This window comes from Pinus tabuliformis, chromosome 2_2, assembly GCF_031772625.1.
Source record: "Pinus tabuliformis cultivar Carrire ecotype Pingquan chromosome 2_2, CPIR1, whole genome shotgun sequence".
Classification (NCBI taxonomy): domain Eukaryota; kingdom Viridiplantae; phylum Streptophyta; class Pinopsida; order Pinales; family Pinaceae; genus Pinus; species Pinus tabuliformis.
In genome coordinates, this window is record NC_142300.1 from 1,066,372,315 (window position 1) to 1,066,397,753 (window position 25,439).

A 25,439-nucleotide genomic window follows, 5' to 3' on the forward strand; every position below is an offset into this window, starting at 1 on the left:
CAGAGTGGGGTTGAAGAAATGGATATTGAAGATGGATTCAATTATAGAAACTATCTTTTGAAAAAAGGTTAGTTTTGCCCCAAAAAGAAAGTCCCTCCTTTGAGACCTTGCCACAACTTCCATAGTTGTGAAATTTTACAATAATAGAACCTCTAGAGTAGAGGTTTACCATATACTTAGAACTTAGGTCGGAATTGATTTGATTCTTGAACTCTTTAGATGATGACTAGAGATCATTAAATACATAGTTTGAAGCGTTTGCTTGTAGTTATTAATGAACTTGTTAACCATCCATAGATGAATACTTCCCTTGCACATGTGCTTGATTTTGTCAATAATGAAAGAATCCTACTATGTTTTTGGTATATTCGACAAGACTACATCTTTAAAATAAAGAAGATTCAATTCTTAATGCTTTGCAATCCTGTAAGAGGGAGGGACAATCGAAGTCACGCAGGAGGAGGTATTCCCTTTGTTTAGCGAAACTCTACAGAGATAAAGCACTAAATGCAAGATTAACCCCTTGTTTATGTGATAATTAGGGAATATATATCTATTCTCTCAAAGATTAGTCTTATATATTCAAAAAGAATTTCTCATTTATTCTAAATAACACTTAACACTCTTTATAGAATAATTTCTCACCATTACAATCACAATAATCATTTTTCAAGGCAAAAACTACATCAAAACTTTTTGAATATGCAAGTAGATAATCTCCACAAATGAAGATGAAAACATATTTTGAGCATGTTTAAAGTGGATTAAAATATAATAATAAAAGACACAACAAAAATCTTGATACAATAATAGCTCAAATAATTATCTTTAACAAAAATCTATTAAAAATTACTATAAAATTATAAAATGAAATTAACATTAATAAATAATCAATTAATTTATATAAAATCCCAATTTAATCATGAATAATTACTTAATTCTCTAAGTTCCACTTCAAAGAAAACATTGACACATCAGCTAGAGAAGGGTGCATTATTGTTTTGGAGTAAGAGAAGGGTGCATTATTGTTTCGGAGTTCTATGTCGGTCGCATCAATATTTTATTTGATGTGCCCAATTATTTTTCCAAAGTAAAACTATTATTCAGCTTAAATAATAGAATGTATAATATTTCAAATTCTTTGAAAATCCGTTTTACTGAAACACAAATATATGGCATGACATGATCGGACGGTAGATATTTTCTCCCGCCTTTAAATTCAAATCCTCTTGGTAGTTTGGCGCCATTGCGCGTATCCCTCTCAACGAGCTCAGTAGCTCGCATATGAACAATCATGGTTTGCAATCGCATAAACATTGCCTCAGAATCGATCCACGAGCCACCAGATCTCTCTCTGCACGACTTCCAACAGTTCATCTGCGTTTCTTCGTGGTCAAAACGATTTCAGAAAAGGTATTTTTCTGCAAGAGAGTGCTAAAATTGCAAAGCGCCATTATTTTCTTGTCGCCGTCATGAATCCTCTACGCCTTGTCCTAATGAAATTATTTAGAGTTCTTGATTGGAAAAATTTGCCATATTTCAACTTTCTGGAAATATTTCAACTTTTTGCCTTGCAGTTCATTCCCCAATGTCACTTCAGGAGCACGCAGGTAGTGATAAAACTTGGGTCTGGCATGCAACTGATTTCTCAGATGGGGAACTGAAGGAAGAACTCTTCTGCATTCGTCTTGGCTCTGTAGACAGTGAGCACTGTTCTTAGACTCTTCTAATCCTTGTTTGTATCATGTATGCGGATTTTGAACTCTCTGCTATACGGTCTTGTCATTCTCCTGTTGTAAGCAGTACTACCCGAGATAACTCAATTGACAAATGCCATTCCACTCTACTGCCCGAGATAACTCAATTGACGTATGCCTCATGAGCTGCACTGAATTTTTGGATTTCTTACTTGAACTTGCTGGTTTTTAAAGGTCTTCCTTGAACGAGCTCTGCAAAAGGTCTGTTATCCGGGATCTGTACTAATATAGAAGCAGAGTTGAGCAATTAGAGGAGCATCTATGCTTTCAAAATTACCCAAAACTCTCACAAGCCAACTCCGACTGCCACCGACCTAGACTGTTTCATTTATACTGTGATATGCCTCTCCTGTAAACTTTCATATTTCTTTTGAGTACTAAGTAATTATGAAACATCGCGGCAACTGTTGTCAGGAACGGTGGTGGGGAAGCAGTAGAAAAGATGGATTGAAATATTCAACGCCCACTTAGGTCATTACCTTGAGTATTGGGCTCTTTGAGAGCCGAAAACTAAACCAGCCTTAGTTGCTGCTACTAATAGCCGTGTGCAACCTGCCCTTTTATTTTGTCCGAGGCCGATAAGGCAATTTGGTGTGTACTTGATGTATATATACCTCAGCTCAAATATAATTTAGTGGCAACCAGTTCCCTCGTTTGCATAAGTTTGTTAGCGTTCTATAATTGATGTGACAGTCAAATGTTTTTGCGATAATTGGGGTATTGCATTCTTCTTTGATTATTGGTCTGTTTCTTCGCGCTTCCCCTTGGTTTCGTATTTGAGTGGAGGGAATATCGTTTTAGTGTTGCATATATCCACATTAATCACAAATTTATTGACCAGACCTCAAAGTTTTTGATATCAGAGGTTAAGACGAAACCATATTTTACACTCAATTGATCCAGTTGTTAGTAACTTAGTTGTTTGATGGCTTTAATGAAAATTCAATCCACCAGTTTCCCTAATGGCCTTTTCCTGTTCACTAAACTGCTAAACAATCATTCTAACAATCATTCTAGGGAGTGATTAGGAGAGTGCACTTAGACACTTGTTGGGAAATAGTAGCAGTTACACTTAGGAGAGTATCATCATGTGCTGGCAGCCAAACTTATAGCAGTGACTATGCATTAGAGGCCATTGCAAACCTTTCAAGGCATAGTGAGAATGGGTTTTCTGTAAGCATTGAGTTATATTCTCCGATGCTGTCAATTCCCTGAATGACTGGTATCCTTTTCTCCCTTACAAGCGCTTTCCTTTGACACCTGAGTTTCCCCAGATCAGCATCATAATACGAGATAGATCTCTACACAATTGTTCCGCTGAGAATGTTATTGATGTCCATGTGACATTTTTGTTGTTTTTTAGGGCAGTTTAACTGAGAATTTTGATGTTCACGTGACTTCTTTTTGGGCAGTCTGAAAGGTTCAGTTCAATTCAACGAGTTCATTGCCACCAAAACTTAAACAGTTGAAAGCTCAAAAATATCTGCAAACAAGCTTAAATCCTTTTTGACACGAGTGGATATCTTGTAGGGCTCTGTAATCGTTAGACTGTTTTTGCAAGCTCAGTGTGGTAGAGATGTTGTAATGTAATGTCCTCAAGCACTGTACTATGACTATAAATCAATCTGCAGAGGATGAGCAGTTCTCTGTTCAGTTCCATATGGATCAAGAGGGGTGCTTGAACCTGAAACTTGCATTGCCAAGCGGTCAAAAACAAGTATCTCCTTCTCTTCCTACTAACATCCTGACAGAAAAGGCCAATCTGATGGTGAATCCATGCTCTTATGCTTTGTTAATACCAATACTCTTCAGAGAATGATCCCTTTAATATAGAAATTTGACCTTCTTTCTCCATGACTTCATCTTCTAAAACCTGTACTCTGTGCCACAAGTCAGTTGCCTCATTCCGGATGTTTAGAATAACCTGGTCTTTAGCTTCTGCTGCTTGCTTAAGCAATATATTCTGCTTGATCATATCACTCTTTTCGGCCCTTAGTCTGCACATTTCATCATGCATATGACATATTTTCCCTTTCAAATCATTCATCAGATTTTTGGAATGTATCAATTCAGCCTCAGTTTCAACCTTTTTGTAGTTGGCATTTTGCAATTGTCTATGCACTTGCAGGTGTTCAGTTTCTGCAAAAAGCAAATCTTGGTTTGCAACAATGGCTGTTAACTTTCGGGTTAACTTTCCCATCGACTCTTCACGTTTTGCAATCTCCATCTCAGTATTCAGTACGATGGAAGATTGTAGTAAATGATGCATCATATTGACTAAAAGTTCTAAACGCTCAAATCTTTACATTATTATGGTTTAAATAAATCTAACTTGACATTCTGTGATGGAACGAGCTGCCTATCTTTCGTGGCATTTTTGGGAAATTACATAATTCATGAAAATAGTGTTTTGTAGCATGCATTCCCATGTTCTTTGTTCTTAGATATTCTCTTCTTTCTTTTCCTTTATCTATAATTTGTTCGTAAACCATGATGACCCGAAGTTGGATACAATTGGGAAAAAAAGACTGCAGGAGATAATGGTACACAGAGGCCTTTTATGTACCAAATAACCTGTTGCTAAACTGTACATTCCATTGACAAAGAACTGCTACTATACCATCTTCTTTACTTCCTAGTATAATATCCATGTTTTCTTAGACCAGTGTTTTATCCACCTTGTGTTCATTTCAGGGGAACCACTACCAGGACAGTGCCGACTGGTTACAAGCTCAAGGGGAAGAAAAGAGATGAATTTCATAATCACATTCTGCTTTGAGAATGAGTTCTATATCTTGATGACTTTCATATAATCTAAGACCTCGTGGAGATGGTTTTTCTTTTTGGTTTTTTTTTCACACCATTGACAGACCCTATATTTAATTTGCATGTTTGCATTTTGAACTTCTACAGAATCCCAGTGGTATTACTAGCTTTGGGGCCTCGTCTATTTCTTCTCTTGGTTTTTTTCTTTTCAGACCTCTGATTCTAGGAAATCTATTGAGCACTTGTTAAAAGGAGGAAAATGATCTTGAACCAGATTCTCTCTTAAGCAAGAGAACGATACAAGTGCCTTGTGCTTATAAAATTTTCTTTTATTCTAGTTTAACAGATTATCATTAAGGTTGTCAATCCTGCATCCCTGCAGAGTTTCTGCATCAGGGTTGTGGGATTTTGTGGATCATGTGCACCAAATGTTCTCTAGCAAATAGTGCATCAAGAACAAATAATGCCCTGCGAGATTCTGTGTTTGTTGAATTAGATTCCAGGCTTCTAGAGCTTCATCCTATTTCACCCTACCAGTACTTTCATATTGCCTTGAAGCAAGCCCATGGTTTACTATTCACTATTCCTAAGCTTCATTTGAGTAACATCATAATGCTGCCTAAGTATCAGATGTTGCTGTCTGAGATCAGCCATTTCGACTCTAAGAGCTCTCAATGTTCCACCCATAATGATATTATCCTCTGTATTCTTGGAAAGTACCATCTGCAAGCCTTCCACTCTTTCAGCTAAAGAGCTCATCTGCAACGTGTATAAAAGGGCTTAATACATGATGTATTCTACCATTGATGCTAATAAAAATAATCCTTCAAAATAAAACTCTTAAGCTTCAAAATTACCTCCTCCTCTTTCCGCTGGGCAAGTGTTAGAAGATCCTCATTTATATTGAGGTAATCTGTAACATAGCAATTTAGTTGCCGTGTTTCTTTTTTGGCTTCTTCCACAGTTCCTAGGTCTTCTATTAGACCTTCACCTCGGGTTGGAATTTCTGATGCATCTTCAATGTGTTTTAATGGAGAAATCCCAGCCCACAGTTTTAACGATCACTACCCGATATCAGAATCTATTGGAAGCCCAGATATTTTATATGAGGCCGTTGATTTAGAGGAAGATCCGAAGATGTATCAAATTCCACAAACAAAGAGACTCGTGCCTTTGATCCGAAAACAGTAAGAACCAATTACAGTGATAACATAGGTTTGAATTTCTAGGCACTTGAAGCTTCATGAAATGAACAATGGAGATTGACTGCAAATATGAAGAGGCCCACCATGATGTTTAGAAGCCCCTCGAGCTTGAATCTCCCTTTCAAAATGGCCATACATGAAAAATTTCAAGCCCCTTGATGAAGCATCTTGAATCTCCCTTTCAAAATGTCTTACATTAGGCAGTTACAAAAAAAGATATATGCAGCCCATGTTTCCTGCTCCAGACAAGCCAAATCCCAAGAAAGCTTTCCTAACAACTTTTGGAACATTTTTTTTTGTATCCTTAGTCATTAATTGATACATTTTTGGAATGTTTTTCTAAATGAGAAATTGTAGCTTGCCATTTCTTTTAATCAGGATATGAATAGTTTCTTGAAATTTTTAGTTTATTTTTGGAAAACAGTGTACAGTAACTTACAACTATACCTTTGACTTAGGTACAGTGCTATGATTGTGATTTTTATTTTTACAATTGTCTACTGGTTCCTATGCCTCACACTTATATCATTGATGGATTTGCCTAGAGAACCAATGAAAGCTTCCATCAGCCCCTGTTGCCTTTAGCTGGTCTCTTGCCTTTTACTAACAGACCTGGAGCCTATTCTAGCTTGAAAGAGCATTACGATGGACATATAACGTACGGAGTTGTCTCCATCTTTTTATAGCCTTTAAACTCTTCTTTACCTGTGAGTTTTCTATTCTTATCTGACATAACTGCTTGTGACCTTTGGGAAACGTTTCAACTTTCTCTTGTTGGCGTAGTAGCTACAGAGAAGGGTATTGTGTTTATGTTTCTCGAAGATACCTCTGCAAAGTCCATGAGTTTGGAAATTTTCATTTTAGTGAACCTATTGGCTTTAAACCTAGCTGCTTTTTTGGCTTGACAAGTCATCTACATGGGTTTTCTTGTAATGTACAAGTTATACATTAATTTGTAGTATGTACATGGGTTTTCTTGTCATGTACAAGTTATCCAATTAATGTATGGAATGGAATACTGTCAAATGTTCTTGGTATTTGCACAGTCATTGTTGAAAGCTTTATGGTTCATCTGCTTGAGTGATAGTAATTATGTGTTCTACTGCGTCATGGGAGTAATGACTGTGCTGAGAAACTTCCAAAATAAAGAAAGAATAACAAAAAAACACATTGTAGAAATATAAATAAGATAATAAGATTATTATAGAAAACTGTTGAAATATTATTATTAAAAGAAGATATGACAAAATGGCAGAGTCAGGAAGACGTCCCCTGAAGAAATTCTTTTTGCTGACCAAACAATAAAAGTCCAAATCATGTATATATCCACTAGGGTACATGTAGCTGTTATATAGCTTCATGTCCAAACATAAGCATAGTTTAATTGTTTTACATTTTAGTTTTTTTTTTGGGTATATTTTCCAGTTAATTTTGCCTAAAATTTGGTAGGTATCTGTTGGAATTATAACTTTATGCACTCTACAATTCTGTGACCAGCTGAATGTCAAGCAATTGAACCGCGATTTAAATCCTATTTTGTCAGCAATAAGTACTATACTTTGTCTTTATTTAGTGTAGAGAACCAAGCACTTATTCACTTATCAGCATAGTTAAGACTTGAGTTTAGGGTGGCTTTAATTATCTCTGGTAATAGCAAATGATACGGAGGATTGTGCATAACCCACCCCCTTTTTGATTCCAATAAGCAGAGGTGGTCACTATGGTAATCCGATTTCAATTTGTAGTTAGAAAATGGGGTCACAAATTTCCATATTTTTTGTTTTGTTTTGTCTTTTTACATCAAACAATAGTATATTTATTAGAACCATAGTCAACTAAACAAACAGGAAACAATTTATTTGACAGGTGGAAGAAGTGATAGGCTTAGAGCAATTGAATTGTAGGCCATGCTTCTTGACAAATTGATGAACAGATGTCTCCTTACTTGAAATTTAGGTTGGCACCATGGCACCATCCTGTCCATCATTATACACTAATCTTGTCATTATCTTCTTCACTGTGAATGACTGGCCTGTTCCCTGCAAATAGATCTGGGCATAGAGGAGCCAATCCAAGAACAGTAATCTCTAGCACAAGACAATATTAATGATCTAAATACCTAATCATGAAGCTTGAGTTTGATTTTTCTCTACTGGTTCTGAATCTCTGATTGAGGATCTCCCACTCGTCATTATCAAACCTTCTCCTTCATCATTGGCATCAGCTGCACTGCTGAGGTACTTTGGTTGGTTGTCATTGGACTTGAGAGCTTGAAGTTTCAAATGATTATAGTAACAGACAGCCAGAAAAGCCAGTCCACACCCACTCAAGTTTATGACTGTAACCTTTTCATTTATTACAGACAAAGATTATGTTATGAGCAGCCAGTCCTTGACAAGACCAGCAACATTCATAGTCAAGGCTGAAGTCTTTCCTATCAGAAGAAACACTGCAAGATTAAGAGCCAAGGCACAAGCAGAAATGTCATGTAATCCAAATCAAAGGAAGAGACCCTGATTATCAGAAATGGGTATTCTACTAAGGCCCAGGGGGTGCTGAGAAAAACAAGGCAACAAGGAGCAACAAAGATGTGATGGGATTCAACTTAATCCCTTTTGATGTTCGTGGAATTTGTATGAGAACCAATTGGGTAGTCTCACATGCAACTGCACTTAACTGGAGAATCACCTCCCATGCATTCATCTTGGCCTCCCCATAAGCTGAAATAGTAACTCCAATGGATATGGCCAACATATTGGCCTCGGGCTCACCTTTATAAGCTTCTTTCTTCAGGGAAACCACAATCAAATACACAACAATGGGAATTAGAGCTTTCAGCATTTGAAATAATGATACTGAGAGGAAAACATAGGCAGAATTTGAAAACCAGAGACCCAAAGAATACACTTATCAATACTATGGGTTCAACGAGCTTGAAGACTCTTACAATAGCAACAGCCAGTGTTGAGTAGAAGCCCATGTGAATCATGGTGGGACTGATCACACTAAAGTTGTCAAGCAATGGCAACTCTAATGGATATGGCTAACATATTGGCCATGGCCTCACCTTTATAAGATTCTTTCTTCAGGGGAACTGCAATCGAATGCATATCAAATGGGCACAAGAGCTTTCAACATTTGAAATATCGATACTTTGAGAGACATGCACCAAGGGCTGCATCATTTAGGATTTGTACTCAGTTTAGGTGTCATATTCAAGGGGAAGTTGTTATGCTTTCCACCACTTCATAGATTGTTAGAGTGATGAAACAAAAGAGGCTCCCTCTTGAGGCTAGATTATGTCATTCATATCAGCTGTGTTGTTGATGTCCTAGCTCAGCCAGGTCTTGCCAAAACTCTGTTGAGGTTCAAAATTTATTATAAACTGAAATGTCTTCACAAGAATTGACCTCATAAAATGCAATAATCACAAGATATGCCATACATGGCTGTGATTATGGCTCGCAAGACCCTTAGACTTTGAGCAATGAGGCTCGCAACATCACTTATGATTATGCACTCTACAATTCTGTGACCAGCTGAATGTCAAGCAATTGAACCGCGATTTAAATCCTATTTTGTCAGCAATAAGTACTATACTTTGTCTTTATTTAGTGTAGAGAACCAAGCACTTATTCTGCTCATCTATAGAAGGGACAATGGTTGTTTGCCTATGAGGTATAAGGAAATCCTATCAGATGTTTTGTATTTTCGTATGGAATTGAATCATACTCCTGCACACTGTAACATTCATATATATCATAACAAGTGAAACAACTCTTTAACAAAATGGAGAGGGGAGGTGCAAGTAAAACAACTCTTTCAAAAAATGGAAGCTCTCTCAAATCGGGCAATGATGACTCCAAGGACTGCCTTTTGAGTTCTTTAATTTCCTTCGAACTCTCCTCTCCTTTTAGCAGACATTTCAAGGGCAAAGATAATTGCATTTCTAGCCTTCCCATTTTTTGTTCCTTTCTTGTGGTGGTTTTCCCAACAATTTCCACCCTAAGTAGCGTTGTTGTGGACGAAGTTTACTATTTTCTTATAAATGACATTTTGCTCCTTCCTTCGAACGTTTCGAATAGCTTTAGGTACCATTGTTTCCTTTAGAAATGATGGTTCCATGTTTAATTCGTTGTTTCGTTATGATGTCCTCTCTTTAACCGTGGTGACCTACGTTTAGGTTGAGATCAGCTCCAATGGTTGATGGAAGAATGATTTGTCTAATTGTAGGATGTTGTCAATAGGTTTGTGCAAGGCTCTGTCTCACTAAGTGCCTTACGGAATAATTTTTACCCTTCACAAGTGGCTCCCACTCTCAACCCCTCTCCATTAAATCGACCCCTCTCCATTAAATTTGAACATGACATTTCATGAGTTAAATCCAACACAAACTACTTGATCCACACTAGATAGGTTTATTCTATTGTTAAATTTGAAAATGACATTTTATGGGCTAAATCCGACACAAACTGCTTGATCCACACTTGATAGGTTTATTCTATTGATATATATATATATATATATATATATATATATATATATATATATATATTTTGTTTTGGTTACACTTAAACTACACAATTGTCATTGTTATATTTTTTTAACTTTATTTTTTCTCACTTTAGGAGTTACTTTTAAAACAACGCATTTTATTTATTCTATTGTTGTATATATATTTTTGTTTTGGTTACACTTTAACTACACAATTGTCATTGTTATATTTTTTAACTTTATTTTTCTCACTTTAGGAGTTACTTTTAAAAAAACGCATTTTATTTATATTGGATATATTTTTTAATTCCATTGATTTGTTTGTATCATCATTGGTTGAAGATCAGCGAAAGTAATGTGGTGTCTGTGGCAGAAGATGAGCTAATGCGCATTCTCATATTGATGCGAAACTTTGTGCCTGGATATAAGCAAATTGTTGAGGGTGATTGGAAAGTGGCAGCAATTTCTTACAGGTCATATGATCTAGAAGGGAAAACTATTGGTTCTATTGGTGCAGGGCGTATTGGCAAAGAACTACTTAAGCGTTTGAAGGTATTCATTCTTAGGATCTAGTACTACTTCATGATGTTGCAAACTTCTTTTCAAAAATCAGTGCTCCATAATTCTTACGCATGCATGCTGTTTGTTTCAAAATTTCAATCTAATAATAATAAACATTACATGATGTTGAATTGAATTGCGTTCCTTTGTACAACCCTTCAATTGTAAGCTTCTTTACCACGACCGTCTTTCTATTGGACCCGAATTGGAAAAGGAAACTGGAGCAACATTGGAGACAAATCTTGACGAAATGCTACCTAAATGTGATGTACTTGTCATTAATATGCCTCTTTCTGACAAAACTAGGTGCGCCTTATCACAATTTCATAAATAATCTCTCCCATTATTCACTCAAACATCAATAGCACCTATATATTTTGTAGAACTTGTGAACAAAAACCTAATTATTGTTTCTCTTGCCCTTTCCTTTTGGTTACAGTAGGGGAATGTTTAACAAGGAAGGTGTTCTCTACCAAGCCTAGCTTTTCTCTCAGAATCTTAACATCCCCTTTGCAAAGGGTTTCATTAGAATGACAACAACCCGCATTTAAAGCATTTATCCACCCATCCTAATTAGAAAAACAATTTTGGGTTCTCTACTAATTTTCTCCACACCCATTTAATCTAACAATGGACATAGAGCATGTATATTTATACTTGTGTGTTGGAAATACCATTTTATACTTTAATGTTTATTATTTTTGTTTTATTATTATTACTTGAATTTCTTCTTAACAAGTGGTTGTGTTTCTTTTGGTTTTAGTGAAAGTATGGGCTCCAATGTTGGCTCTCTTATTATGGAGTATAATTCATCTTTGAGAATTTTTCAATTATTAAAGTAGGTTAGTCAATTGCTTAAAATATTAAATTTATTTCAAAAAGTTTTTGTTACTTTATAGGTTAGACACTGGCTTGAAATATTAAACTTATTTCAAAATGTTTTTGTTACTTTATAGATAAGGCGTAGATTTCTTGGCTCTATGATGAAAATAATGAAGGGAAAATACATGTTAATATGTTACTTGTGCTCTTTGACTGAAAAATACACGGTGAGAGAAAAATGTATATTATGCTAATTGAGGAATGTTTTTCACTTGTCGAACTTATAGTATTGAATTTAACACACTAACACTTTACAACAATGAACTAACAATATTCATGATGAAAATAGCAATATGGAAGATTTATCTGCATAATGAAAAAGGCAATATGGAAGATTCTGATCACGTTCCAAGGCATTTCTTAAAATGTGGATGTGACAAAAGGTTGTTGTGGAAGTTGTTGTTTGTATATGGAAAATTTCTTGATCATTGTGTATAATCCTAATGTTGATAGATATGTCTACTAAATGCTTCCAGTTAATGGGGCATTGATTTGAGCATTCAATATATTTTTATTCTTTATCAAAGTATTCTTTTGTTGTATTTGTATTTTTCAATTTATGCCTTACGGCGTTTCCTTTGCAACATCTGGTGCAAATGCTAGTATATCTTACCTCATTTTATGGTTAACATTGTATAACAAAAACATGCGTTGTGTTATGTAATTAATACTAACATGTAATATTGATTTTTTTTGTCAGAATGCTATAGGTAATGATTGCCAAGACGATGATCCAAATTATGTTCAACATATATCAGGAGATGATGAGGATGAGGATGAGGATGATGGTGGTGAAGGAGGAGATGATGATGATAGTTGCGGTGTTGGTGATGATGTGGATCAGAGTAATGAGGATGGTCAAGATGATCATGAGGATGATCTTGGTGGTGGTAGCTAGGCATGCACATGCATTGTTTTTTATGAAGAAATTATTGTGTAGAATGACATTGTTATGTTTAGATGGGTGTTGTGAATTTACCCTATATCAATGAGACATTTTGATTTTGTAATCATACGATGAGTTTGATTTATGTATGTTGTTAATTTATCGTAGAATAACGATATTCATGAAATATTTTGATTTGTTAATCATATTTGAATTTTACTTGTTTTGATTAAAAATAATACTGATTTTATTAGTATTATGTTGCTATTTTATACATGTTTTGAAAATTGTTAATGACACATTGTTATTTTTTTGGATGGATGTTGTCAATTTCTCTTAAATTTCTTTACAAATGATTTTGAATTGTGATATCTGCTTTAATGATATTTAGAAACTATCATATATTTCACTATGAATCTATAAATGGGGTCATATATGTAAAGAAAAATATACTCTATATAAGAAGTCAAATGCGGATGTAACCATGGATGCAAAATTGAAAGTAAAATTGGATGTTAAACTAGGAATTAATACAAAATGCAAACAATTGACATACAAAGTGTTTTAAATTAGAAGTGAAAAATTGTGCAATAGTTGACACAAAGAAGGGAACAAAACATGGCATACAAAAGGATATCAAATTGGGCAAAAACAAGGACACATAAATGGGCACCAAATTAGATGCAAAAAAAGACAACTAGATGTAAAATAAGATGCAAAGTTGAGCGTTAAAAAGAAGCAAAAAACGTTACAAATTAATATGCCAAATGATGATGCAAATAATGGTGTAAATTTGGGATGCAAACTTGGGTGCAAAAAAGGAAAAAAAAAAGATGTAAGAAAAGACATAAAACAAGATGCAAAATGGCGCTGAAAAAAGGTGAAACCAAGGATGCCATATTGGATGTAAAAAATGATTCCTAATCACATGCAAATTTAGGCTCGAACTCAGACACAAAATTATATGCAAATGTGGACACAAAATGAGGCAAAAAAAGATGCAAATTTGGATGGTGAAAACGATGTAAAACTAGACACCAAAAAAATGCAAAACTGGATGAAAAAGTCGGTGTAAATAATGGTGCAACATTGGACACAAGTAGACACAAAAAAATGGTGCAAAAAGGGGCATAAAATAGCTTAAAATTGGATGCAAAACTTGGTGCAAAAACAAATACAAAAGTAGACGTAAAAAATGGCTCTAAATTGAATGTACCATTAGACACAAAATAAGATGCAAAGGTGGACACAACACATGACTCAACATAAGATGCAAATATAAATGCAAATTTGGATGCTCAAAATGATGTAACATTAGATGCAAGAGATGGTGTTAAAAATGATGCAAAATTGGATGAAACAAATGACGCAAAATATGGTGCAAAATGAGATGGGAAAAATGGAGACAAATCAAACGTAAATGTGGATGTAAAAAATGGTCCAAAAAAAGATGCAAAAATGGGCACAAAAATGGATGCAAAATTTGATGCTAAATCAAATTCAACACATGGTGCAAAGATAGGCACCAAAGCTGGTGCAAAAATAGAAGCAAAAACTAGTGTGAGACTAGATACAAAACCTGGCGTAAGACTAGATGCAAAAACTGACACAAAATGGATGCATAAAAAGACGTTAAATTGGATTCAAAATACAGTGTAAACTTGATGCAAATGATGGTGCAAAAATGGAAGCAAAGAATGACACAAAATAGGAAGCAAAAGAGAATGAAAAATAGATGCAAAAAATGACACAAAACTAGAAGCAAAGCCTGTCATAAAATAAGATGCAAATCTTGGTTCAAAATTTGACGCAAAAAATGATGCATAGTTTGGTGTAAAAAATGATGCAAAATCTAGCGTGAAAAAGGATGCAAAATCAGGTGCAAAAAAGGACGCTTTAAAAATTGTACAATAGAGCCAGATTTAGCGCCAGGTTGCTCATCACAATTACAAAAAAAATGCACTAAAATCTGGCGCTAAATCTGGCGCAAATCGCTGGTTTTGTTGTAGTGGCATTACCAAATCTTCAACAACCATTTGAGATCGAAACAGATGCCAGTGATTATGCCATGGGAGCAGTGTTGATGCAACATGGTAAACCCATATGCTACCGTTATGACACTTTTAATTCTGCAGTAGTTAATTATCCTACATATGATAAAGAATTGTATGCATTAGTTCAGAGTGTAAAAAAGTGGAAACATTACTTAATGGGCAAGGAAACAGTTATACATACTGATCATCAACCACTTCAATATTTACACTCACGAACTAAGTTGCAACAATCAAGACACTATAGGTGGATGGGTTTCCTACAACAGTTTCATTTAGTCATAAGATATAAAAAGGGCATACACAATAAAGTTGCAGATATGTTGTCTAGATCAACCATAAATGCATCTACTATACTTAAGCATAACTCGGTAAGGCATGAAAGCTACATTGAACAATATGCTCAAGATATAGTATTTAAAGATGTATATGCAGCGTTAAGTAATGGCAAAAAGGTAGAAGAATTGGATTACTATGTTAAGGACCAAATCTTGTATCATTTGGGAAAGCTATGCATTCCACAAACAGAGAGAATTAATATAATTAGGGAAGCACATACTTCTCTGATATCTGGTCATTTTGGGGTAAGCAAAACAATTGCACAACTAAAAAGATTTTGCTATTGGCCAAAAATGCTTGAAATAGTTTCTAAATATGTAAGAGGGTGTACCATATGTGCTAAAAGCAAGCCCAGTAATAGAAAACTAGGCTTGTACACTCCATTGCCAGTCCCTTCTCGTCCTTGGATAAGTGTTTCCATCAACTTTGTTGGGGGATTTCCAAAATCTAGAAAGGGACATGACTATCTATATGTTATTTTGGACAGGTTCAACAAAATGTGTATTTTGATACCTTGTACTAAGTAGATTACAACTGAACAAACAACGAAAATATTCTTTCAGCATGTCTGGGTGCATTTTGGGTTACTCACTTCCATAGTATCTAATCAAGACTCCCAATTGTTGTGTGTGGAGCATGATTGTTCAGAGGTATTTGGTTCAGTCGCATGTATACCCCAGGAAGTTTTGTACACCCCTCCACACGGGGGGGTGCGGGGGGGCCCATCCCCCCCGGCTGGGGGGTCCGGGGGCCAGCGGTCCTCCGGCGGGGGCTCGGGGGCAGCATCCCCGAAGCCAAAAATAAATGTAAAATTGCCTTGTAAAAGTATAGTAATTTCTAGTCAATCTGGGCCGTTCATTAGGCGGATGATATGACGGTAGAACTTATGTTTAGTTTAGGGTTTTTTTCCCTAGAAGGCAACCCCTCTCTTTGTATGAGGGCATTGTATTTGAGGCTGTGTGATAGATGTGTATTCTGTGAGCGAGAAACAGAGAGTTGAGACTGTGAGAGAAAACAAAGGATATTACAGCGGATTTGCTGTAGGTTGTATCTCTTCATTTTGCTGGATAATAGAAAGGAAGGACTGACTGTTCGGGGTGGACGTAGCCCAAATTGGGTGAACCACGTATATCTGTGTCTCTCTTGTTTTGTGCATTTTCTATGTTTATATTTCTACAATATTTTATGTGTTCCATTGCTTTGTAATATATAATTTTCTAACACCAATTTGTTACGAAGTTTTGGTCAAGTCTGTGGGAATTAATGGACACCAGACTGAAGAAAAGCACAACCTTTCATCCACAAACAGATGGCCAAATAGAGGTAGTCAATAGGACAGTGAGCCAATTGCTTAGGGGTTATTGCAGAAAGCATCCCAAGCTTTGGGAGAACATTTATGTTATGTGCAACATGCTTACAACCGTGCTAAACATTCTTCGACACAGAGATCTCCTTTTGAGACATGTTTTGGTTTCATACCAAGGTCTCCCTTGGATTTTGTCTTTGAAAAAGAGATAGCAGTTGTTGGACACAGTGATGTAGACAAAGCAACCAGATTCATTGAACAGATCTAAGAAATTCACCAGGTAGTGCAGGAACAGCTGGAAAAAAACCAAGCCAAATACAAGGCAAGGCATGATAAACACCGGGTGGAGCACAACTTCCAAGTTGGTGATCAATTCTAGTTGTATATTAGCAAGGACAAAATGCAAGGTGAAAGAAAGTAGTTGAAGCCACTAAGGTATGGGCCTTTTAAGGTACTTGAGAAAGTTGGTGAGAATGCTTTCTGCCTTGATCTGCCAACATACATGCATATCTATTCAGTAGTAAATGTAGAAAATTTAAGATTGTTTGAACCTTCATTAATTGAAGATCCTGAAGAGCAAAGTCAATTGCCTTCCATTGATGATTTGTTTCCTGAATACCTCAATGAATTGCGGGAAGATATAGTTCTAGACAGGAAGGTGAGGACAACACGCAGAGGAGATGTTGAGTACCTAAGGATTGGACTCAAAGGTTCAAAACCCAACAGTGCAAAATGGATAGAGATTGGACAAGTGAGGCAGCTGTATCCTCACTTGATTGATGCTTGAAAACCAACTTTTGGTGGTCCAAAAGCCTTTTTCATTAGGAAAGTGTGATCCAAATGGATCTAAGAATGCCCTCTAAGTCTTCATGAAACTTTTAAAAATCGTGCCCAAGGCCAAAAATCCCTTAAAAGATTGAAATTATCATAAGAGGGACACCCTTAGCAAGGCGGAGAAACACTATCGGGAGGCCCAAAACCTATGAAATCGTGAATAAAACAGAGTATGGAGGCATGGAACAATAGATGCACAAGTGCCGTCAGATCTTGCCGATCAACAGCCCAAATCTGATCAGAAATCGAAATAGGGACTTGCAGAATAGGGATATCGGTGCTCAACACACATATATGGTGACGACAAAATGGCAGAGTTAATATGGATCGTCAATCAAGTGCGCAGATCGATGGCCCATATTACATCGCAGTATCACTATCAGAGAATGCAGTGGAGCACTTCATAACCGCCCGAGGGTTATTGCGATGAGCGATTGTGATATATCGCATCACTGCATCGCATCGGAACTATGCAGTGGAGTGGGCCGATACCAATAAAGGCAGCGATATTACGGACCCAATAATATAATAGGTGGCATTGCATATATTTTGAAGTCCAGAAAACTGAGTTTTCCTTTGTAAATCGCATTTTCGCGAACAAACAAAAAACCAAAGGGAAAAGCGCTGATGCGATGTTGTGGACCCGAAAGGGTTTATTAACGATATTGGACAGTATTTTAGGTTTGGGAATGCGGGATTTACAGTGTTTTAATGTATTTTCGTATTAAACGAAATACACAGAGACAGAGCCATTCCGATGTGCGATAGCGGCCGATAGGGGAATGAAGTGTATTGAAGGACTTTTGAAGTTCGACATATCATATTTTTGGTGGATTTTCTCTGTTAAACTGTATTTTCACTGTCAAAACAGAGCGCGACTGTTACAGGTGTTTCAGAGGCCCGAAGCACTCTAGCACTGTAGAATGGTTGGCCACCTCCTCTCTATGCATTAGGCAATGATTTTATAATGCTAGAGAGGGATTCAAAGAGTTCAAGAGGCCGGGGAGACTAAAATACGAAGATGTGAAATGAACAAGTAGCACGGTTGGCTTTAAAAGCCACAGACAGAGAGCATAATGGGTAGAGCAGTATTCAGGCAAATGCCGAGACAGAGTTTAGGACATAGAGCATTAGGGGAGTCTATGTACTCATAGAGAACTTGAGAGGTTCAAGTAAGCTCTTATTATTATATTTTTGTGTGTGTGAGGCTCAAATTTAGCTCACTGTTGTAAACAAAACTCTGCTTGAAGACATAATAGAGAGGCCACCATTGAAGGCTGGACCAGGAGATGTAGCCTAGGAGTATTGGTGAACTCCTTATTAAATTTGCTGAGTCATGTGTTATCTATTATGTTTTGTTACTGCTTCATTGTTTGTGCATTTCACAATCTTATCGATCCATTGCATATAATGCCATAGACTAATCCATGCACATAGGTCTATAATACCTTATTAATTGTCTTAGATCTCATTTTCAGATCAGTAAGGGTGTCAAACATTATCGAAAATGCACCCAAGAGACAAATGACAAGTTCAATCTTGATGACTTAGTTGAAGACTTACTTGACTTAATGTATTCACCTTAACAATTAAAATTAGGGTGTTAGTTACAACCGAGAATGTACCCGTACAATTGAGTTAAAAAGTGTTTATCTGCAAGTGATACAAAAAGTGTTGATGACGTTGATGTCATCTTGGCTTGAAATGCTTGATTTTGTAGCATCCTTAACTTGACTGCTTTGATTACATGATGTGAAATGTGCTTGCTTGGAAGATCATCTTATCAAGTTGATGATGTGACGCTTTGTGCTTGTGTACTTAAGCTTGATTACAAGAGCCTGATTAAGCTTGCTTATGTGCATGTAGTTGTTTAAGCATAATACAAAGAGAGTGTTTTGATAATATGAACCCAAGTCATGCACACGCATTCATTACACACGGTGTACTTGAGATCCCCTTATTCAATTTCGGGCGGATTTAGGACACAAGCACCACAAAAATTATGATTTTATTAATTAATGGAGTACATCATTCTTCAATGTCACAATTTTGTCGTGGAAACTTCTCAATGAGATTGTCACACTTACAAACTTTCGAAGCAAATTGTCTTCAAAAACTACTCGCACTGACTCAATCGATCTCAAAATAAAATATTACTTTGAATTACAACAATAAATTTCACTTATCACTCCAAATACAAAAATAAATTTACCTTATCACTCCACAAAAAGCATGCCCTTATTACTCGATTAACTTTATCATGATTGCAAATCTTTAAAAAAAAATCTTTCATAGCCTTAACTCTCCAAAAGCTCCATACTTTAACTAACTTATGCCCACTTAAAAACTGAAACATATTAAAATATGTAAGAGAAATTGGAATTATAAAAATTACCTGTTTGAGTGCACAAATGTCCACCTGTAGAGTGCACTTTCTCCTTTTAAACACTTTAACACAATCAACACTGTGGTCTTCTAAAAATCAGAGGACATATTATGCGTCGATCTGGCTTCCATTTATTTCATCACGCCATTTGTTTTCTGAGCCTTGAAAAATCCTATCTAGGGAAAAGAATAATGACCAGTAAACTAAGTTCACACTGCCAATTCTCTATATTGGACAATTCTCCATGCAACAATATATAATCATTCACATGTTCTTCTCCACTTTTGGCTTCACGCAGTAGGCCCAGAGAGAATTCCATGGCAACAATGCCATGCATATATTGCTCCCCTCCAATTGGTGTTCATCGTGTTGTCACACAGCAGGTTCTGCGCAGGTACTTTTACACTTGCGCCCTCAAATGTTGGTCACTTCCATGCAGAGATCCTTTATCTAGGATTTGGTGAACACCGTGGTGAGAAAACGCTAGAAAATATGCAAAGTTGAAATTTTAATGTTGAGTTTCAAATTTCAATGGTCCAAAGTTAGCCCAATGTTCTGTTGATTGAGGAGTGGGGAGTTTGTTAATGTGGGGAATGTGATGGCTATGGGCTCAATCCTAGCTGCAAAGTGATCGCAGGCTATAATGTTGGAGTATGCAACTATGGAGCTGAGAAATGCACTCCATGCCTCTTCACTGTATCATGATCCTTTCATCACTCGTTATACAAACCACAAAGAATCATATCTGATCCAATCCGGTCACCTTTTTACAACAAACTTCTAAAAAAAACAAAAAAATACCTTCTTAGATCTGTAAAATGTAGTGACTCTGGAAATATGGATCGGGTATGGATTTGGATTTGGATCACCTTCTACTAACACAATGGCGTAGGGCAGTGCCTTGAGAATTAGACGGTTGCTCAGCTATGATTTTTTTTTTTTTTTTGTTGATCGATATCTGCCTCCATGTCCACGTTGGAAGTGGGCTTTAGCTAGTAGCACTGGTGCTGAGAATTAAATTGAAGCTAGTTTTCGTCACGGTCCTCTGGTCTTGCAGGCCATTAGAAGATACAAACAATTTTGGATGCCTCAGGCAATAAAATTAGGGCAGTCGCCGACTCTGTTATCTTCGTTGGACATTCAATGGGTATGCCATTGTCATTGTTTGAATCCAGAAGCATACCATCATTATTTGTCTCTCGGTTTGCCAGAATAATTAACAAGCCTCTGCTTCTTGAGTACAAAAGCGAGTTTGATGCGTTGTATAGATGTAGGAAACTATGGAGTGAAATATTTTATTCAGAGCCTCTTTATCTATGGGTTAAACCATGACCAGGTTTGGACAATAACGTGGTGCATCCTGTCACTATAGGTTTAGAAAATGAAGCAAAAATAATGAATTTGATCGTGTTGTTGCTATATGCACTCAAAGCTCTAATGCTCCATCATTGAGCAGTGTCTATCAGTATGTTACTTCTATGAACAGTTCTCTGTTTTCAATCCTCATACTGATGATTATGGTCTTATTGTTGGTGCCATACATTATCCATAGAGTGGCGAATGCGGTGTGGAAGAAGGTCAGGAGCATTCATTGCCACTGTTCCATTTACTTATGCTTTGGAAAATACTGCATATCCGTGGCCAAGAAGATCTAGAAATTTTCAACTTGTAGCAATTTGATGTGCCTTCTACTATGGGTGATAATGGTTTTTGGCATAAACTATGTCAAGCATATTACTCGCAATGTTCAACGTTTTGAGCCATTTGCAATTCTTGGACTGGATCCTGCAGCTTCTGAAGCAGAGATCAAGAAGGCTTATCGAAGACTTTCCATCCAATACCATCCAGATAAAATTCCAGATCCAGAGGCCATTCACACACAAAGCTATCTATTCTCACATGCTAACTACAGAGAATAGAACTTTAGATTTTTTCATTTCCTGGAATTTTTTTTAGGGAGTCAAGCCCATAATGGCTCTAATACCAATTGAAGAAATATAATAAACTAATAGTAAAACACTCATAAAATAAATAGCAGAAATATACAAATTAGACATGGTGGAAAAGGCCTCAGCCTTACTGTATTCCTTTCATAATGAAATCCAATGTACAAAGAATGATAATAGTACAAGTAAATACACAAGGAAGTTTGTCTCAAGATAGTACGTCTATCTTAGACACTATAGCTGATAAAATATCTCAACAACACACTAATCTAGGAGCCTAACTATTTGGAGAGAATCTATCAACCAACTAGGCCTAAACTGACTCCTACCCATGAGGAACAAACTTAATCTAGAAAGGTAGGATTAAATCCTAACTTTCATTATTTTAATTAATTTAATTATTTTGGACTTAGAATTGTTTTCATCACATCAGAGTGAGGATAACAATTAATTACCACTAATATCCATTTATCTCATTAATCGTGTGGTTAGCAATTAGTGCTGGCTGCCAGTTTGCAAACTTGGTCACGTGAGGAGGTTTAAGGCTAGCAGTTACCTCCCAATCTTCCATGTATTAAACTTCAAATAGAAAGTGTTCCCCATGTTTAATAAGAACCATGGTTGTGGCATAATGGTGTCGTGTGGGTATTGTGTAGGCAAGGTCATGGGTTTGGCTCCCCGGCCTACCAGTAAACTTTTAAATGACCTTTGAGAGGGCACGTGGTGGCCTCCGTGCTTGCCACATGTCAACCTCTCATTGGTCCACCAAAACTACTCTTGACCAGTCTGATACCGACACTTGTCATGACCCAGTTGAGCCACTTGTGGGAATATTATAGGAATATTTTCTGGAATATTATTTTTGCTGACTGGGCTATATGGATGCCTAGTCAGCATCCCAGTCAGCCTATACCCAAAATTTTCATGTTTAACAAAATGGACATCAGGCTCTATCTTTCTCATACGAGCTTCGTTTTGAGTGAAACGAGTTGCATTGGGATCGTATCACCAAGACATACATGGTAATTCAAGTATTGAGTGATTCCGAGCACTTTGGTTTTTGAGAAAATTTTTGCCCCTAATCCAGATCCTGATCACTCCTTCCCACTGATAGGCTTTTGGACCCAAAAAAGCTAGTTATCTCACGCGAGATAAATACTTTTCTCTTTCCCAAGTTCTATCAATTGATTCTACTTGGAAAAATCTCCATGACAACCACTTTGGTTCACTTACATGCCTTCCCTTGCAAATGGCTTGGCACTTCAACTAATGTTCTCCTTTTGTTGTTGGCCCAATCCAACACTTGTTGGTTGCTTGTTGATTAAACACCTTGTTGTACCAAAGCATTCCCTCAGTGCTTGGAAAGCTGACTGATGGCCTTCCCACTAAGAATCATGTTCCTCCTTTGCAACATATGCATTCGATGCAAGCTTATCCTTGGAAACCACTTTTCCAAGTTAAGCCCATCTAAGTGAACTACAACAATGAGTTCGAATATCAGTAAGAAAAAGAAAAGAAATGACCATTATTTACCTCCACGGTTACAAATTCTACATATGGAAGAATGCATTTTCCATCTCTTTCACTTCTTGGAATCAACACATCAAATCACATTGTAGACCATTTGATGTTTTACAAGGGCTGTAAATATTTTTGGCATTTTTGTCCACTGTCACTTCTTGATTCCATCATCCTCCAGTATTAACATGCTTCTCATGTCATGATTTGAGAATGAAGGCTAATCATGAGCCTCTTGCTCAAGCGTGGACCTTCCAAAATCCTGCAACATCTTTTCACAAGAAACATCATTATTCTTGAAAAACACTCTTGCAAGAATATGAGTTGACAATCTCTTCCTTTTGCTTCTTCAAAGAAACAAATGTCACATCATGTTAACATCGCCATGTACTCTTGCATGTTGATGTATAAACCATCGACTAAAGACAAGCTGACAAAACATGCTTCTTCAAACAAATGACTTTCAAGTTAAGAAAAATCATGTGCACCAACTTGATGATTTACAATAAGAATTCCACATTCTCATGAAACAATTCGTCACATCTCCCTTTCATCTTTGGAGACAAAATTAGCTCTTCCAAGTCGATATAACATACATGTAACAATAAATCGACCACATAAGCCAACAATCATGCATGTGCAAATGATCAACATTCTCAAGTTGACAACATACATGTTAACAAACCAATCCACCACACAAGTCAACCAATCATGCATGTTCAAGCACAATGAGACTATTAAAAATTCCACTACTCACACACACAAAGTCTCATGCATGTATAACAATTCTCAACTCTCTCACAAGTACAATCACAAGTAAAAGAATCCCATTGGTATGTATGAGTACTTAAAGAGCTAAAATGACCAAATTTGCCACAATAAAGTGAGTCAACATACTCCACTTTTGAACATCTTCCTGGCGTAAACATGTAAGTTCAAGAATTCAACATGCATGCAAATTTGTAGTTGCAAATTTACATCTTTGCTGTATCTAAGTGAGTACACATAAATCTACTTTCGAACATCTTGCTTCATGCAATATGCAACATACTTTTAGGAGTGTTGACCACTACCGGTCAACTACCCATGCAGTACACCCCCTTTTTCTTGGCAAAAAGGGGTAGCACCTAATCGACGTGTCCGTGCCATCCTGCGGTCATCAGCAGCTTGATCATTTTAATTGTAAACTCAGTCTGCATGTATGAATTGTAAATAATCTTAGCAGATATGAGTTGTATATGTAAATTTCCTAGGTGGACCTAAATTTCTAGTGGTAATCTACGTCCCGGAAGGTTTTTCGTCTCACCAATCCAGGATCGGCAGAGTTTTCCTTCAACCTGACCCCAAAGCCGGGATGCATTTTGTCATTAGAACTCTAGGAGAATCCTATTGTGTTAATCTGCTAGATTATAGTTGTGTCGCAGAACTGGGGGGTTTATGAGGGTCTGTATTAAGTGGGTTTTGTCCCCTTGAGATGTAAATTGTAAAAGTCATGATGTAATGTGTCTTGAGGGTTAGAAAATGTTTTAAATCCCCTCATGAGTCCTAAGTCCTAGGTCCTAGGTCCTAGGAGATTTTTCCAAAGGCTAGGTTCGAGGATCCATTTTAAAATGAATTAAAAAAATTAAAAAATGAAATAAAAAAAAATTAATAAAAAAATTATAAAATAAAGCAAAAACCCTAAATAATAAAATAATAATATTTTGAGTAAATGCATGAAAAATATTATTTTTTAATAATTCGACGGATGAGATTAAGAGATGTCTTGATCTCCATCGACGGTCGATATCATTTCGACATGGATCACTCGAACTAGCCGTCGGGATCATTTCCTTTAAATAGGGTGCTAGGGGTCATTTCAGATCAATTGGATCTGTGAGTCTGGTACTGAAGAAGCTCTCTTGTAAACTGTTTCTGGTTAATAAAAGAAGACTTTGGGGTCCAAATCTAGCTGGTGTTACTCTCTGGAAATGTTGTGAGATTGTTTAATTTTCTGCATATTTTATGTTTCAGCCATTAATAATAGCTTATTGTAGAGTATTGTGAGCACATATATCTTGTTCACTTGCTAAGGTTTGAGTGGTGTTAGGGTTTCTGAAGTAATGGCACGTATCTCCATTACTTTTTAAGATCTAGCAGCATTTTGCCCTCTTTACTGATGGTTGAAGTGAGCTGTGCAGGAAAACTCTTACTGAAGAAGATTGACGGGCGTTAGGGGAAGTTCTCGGCTGAACCAGCCAACTCCCGCAAACATTTTTTGCTGAGCCCAGTTGGATTTGATCCTGGGTCTATCATTCAGTTTATTTTTCCTAATTTGCATGAGAGATTTTCTGAAGTTCTTCACAGTGAAAATCTGAAATCTTTGTTCTTTAAAATATTTCTGTTCTTATTGCTGGATCTAGCTGTTAAGGGGCCACAATTTGTAAATTAGCCAGGCTGATCTGGGGTTTTCAAAATTTTGTTTTATACAGTTTTCATTAGGGTTGTTTCTTTTAAATTACAGGTACA

The 25,439-nt window shown here is 36.5% G+C and overlaps 1 protein-coding gene across 1 annotated transcript; it reads left to right on the forward strand.

Annotated features, from left to right (window-relative positions):
• Window positions 1-1,316: 1,316 nt before the first annotated feature.
• Window positions 1,317-12,740, forward strand: LOC149197069 (formate dehydrogenase-like). The gene is made up of 4 exons (XM_089403842.1): window positions 1,317-1,413; window positions 1,578-1,703; window positions 10,596-10,774; window positions 12,366-12,740. The coding sequence occupies exons 2-4, from the start codon at window positions 1,589-1,591 to the stop codon at window positions 12,561-12,563; spliced, it is 492 nt and encodes a 163-aa protein (XP_089259968.1). The 5' UTR covers window positions 1,317-1,413; window positions 1,578-1,588; the 3' UTR covers window positions 12,564-12,740.
• Window positions 12,741-25,439: the final 12,699 nt, after the last annotated feature.

What these genes read in the sequence shown, in the direction of transcription:
- LOC149197069 (XM_089403842.1), top strand. Translation starts at nt 1,589, where the DNA reads ATGTCACTTCAGGAGCACGCAGGTAGTGATAAAACTTGGGTCTGGCAT. An exon ending in TCGTCTTGGCTCTGTAGACA is followed by an intron (nt 1,704 to 10,595) that starts GTGAGCACTGTT and finishes TGTCTGTGGCAG; the next exon opens with AAGATGAGCTAATGCGCATT. An exon ending in AACTACTTAAGCGTTTGAAG is followed by an intron (nt 10,775 to 12,365) that starts GTATTCATTCTT and finishes TTTTTTTGTCAG; the next exon opens with AATGCTATAGGTAATGATTG.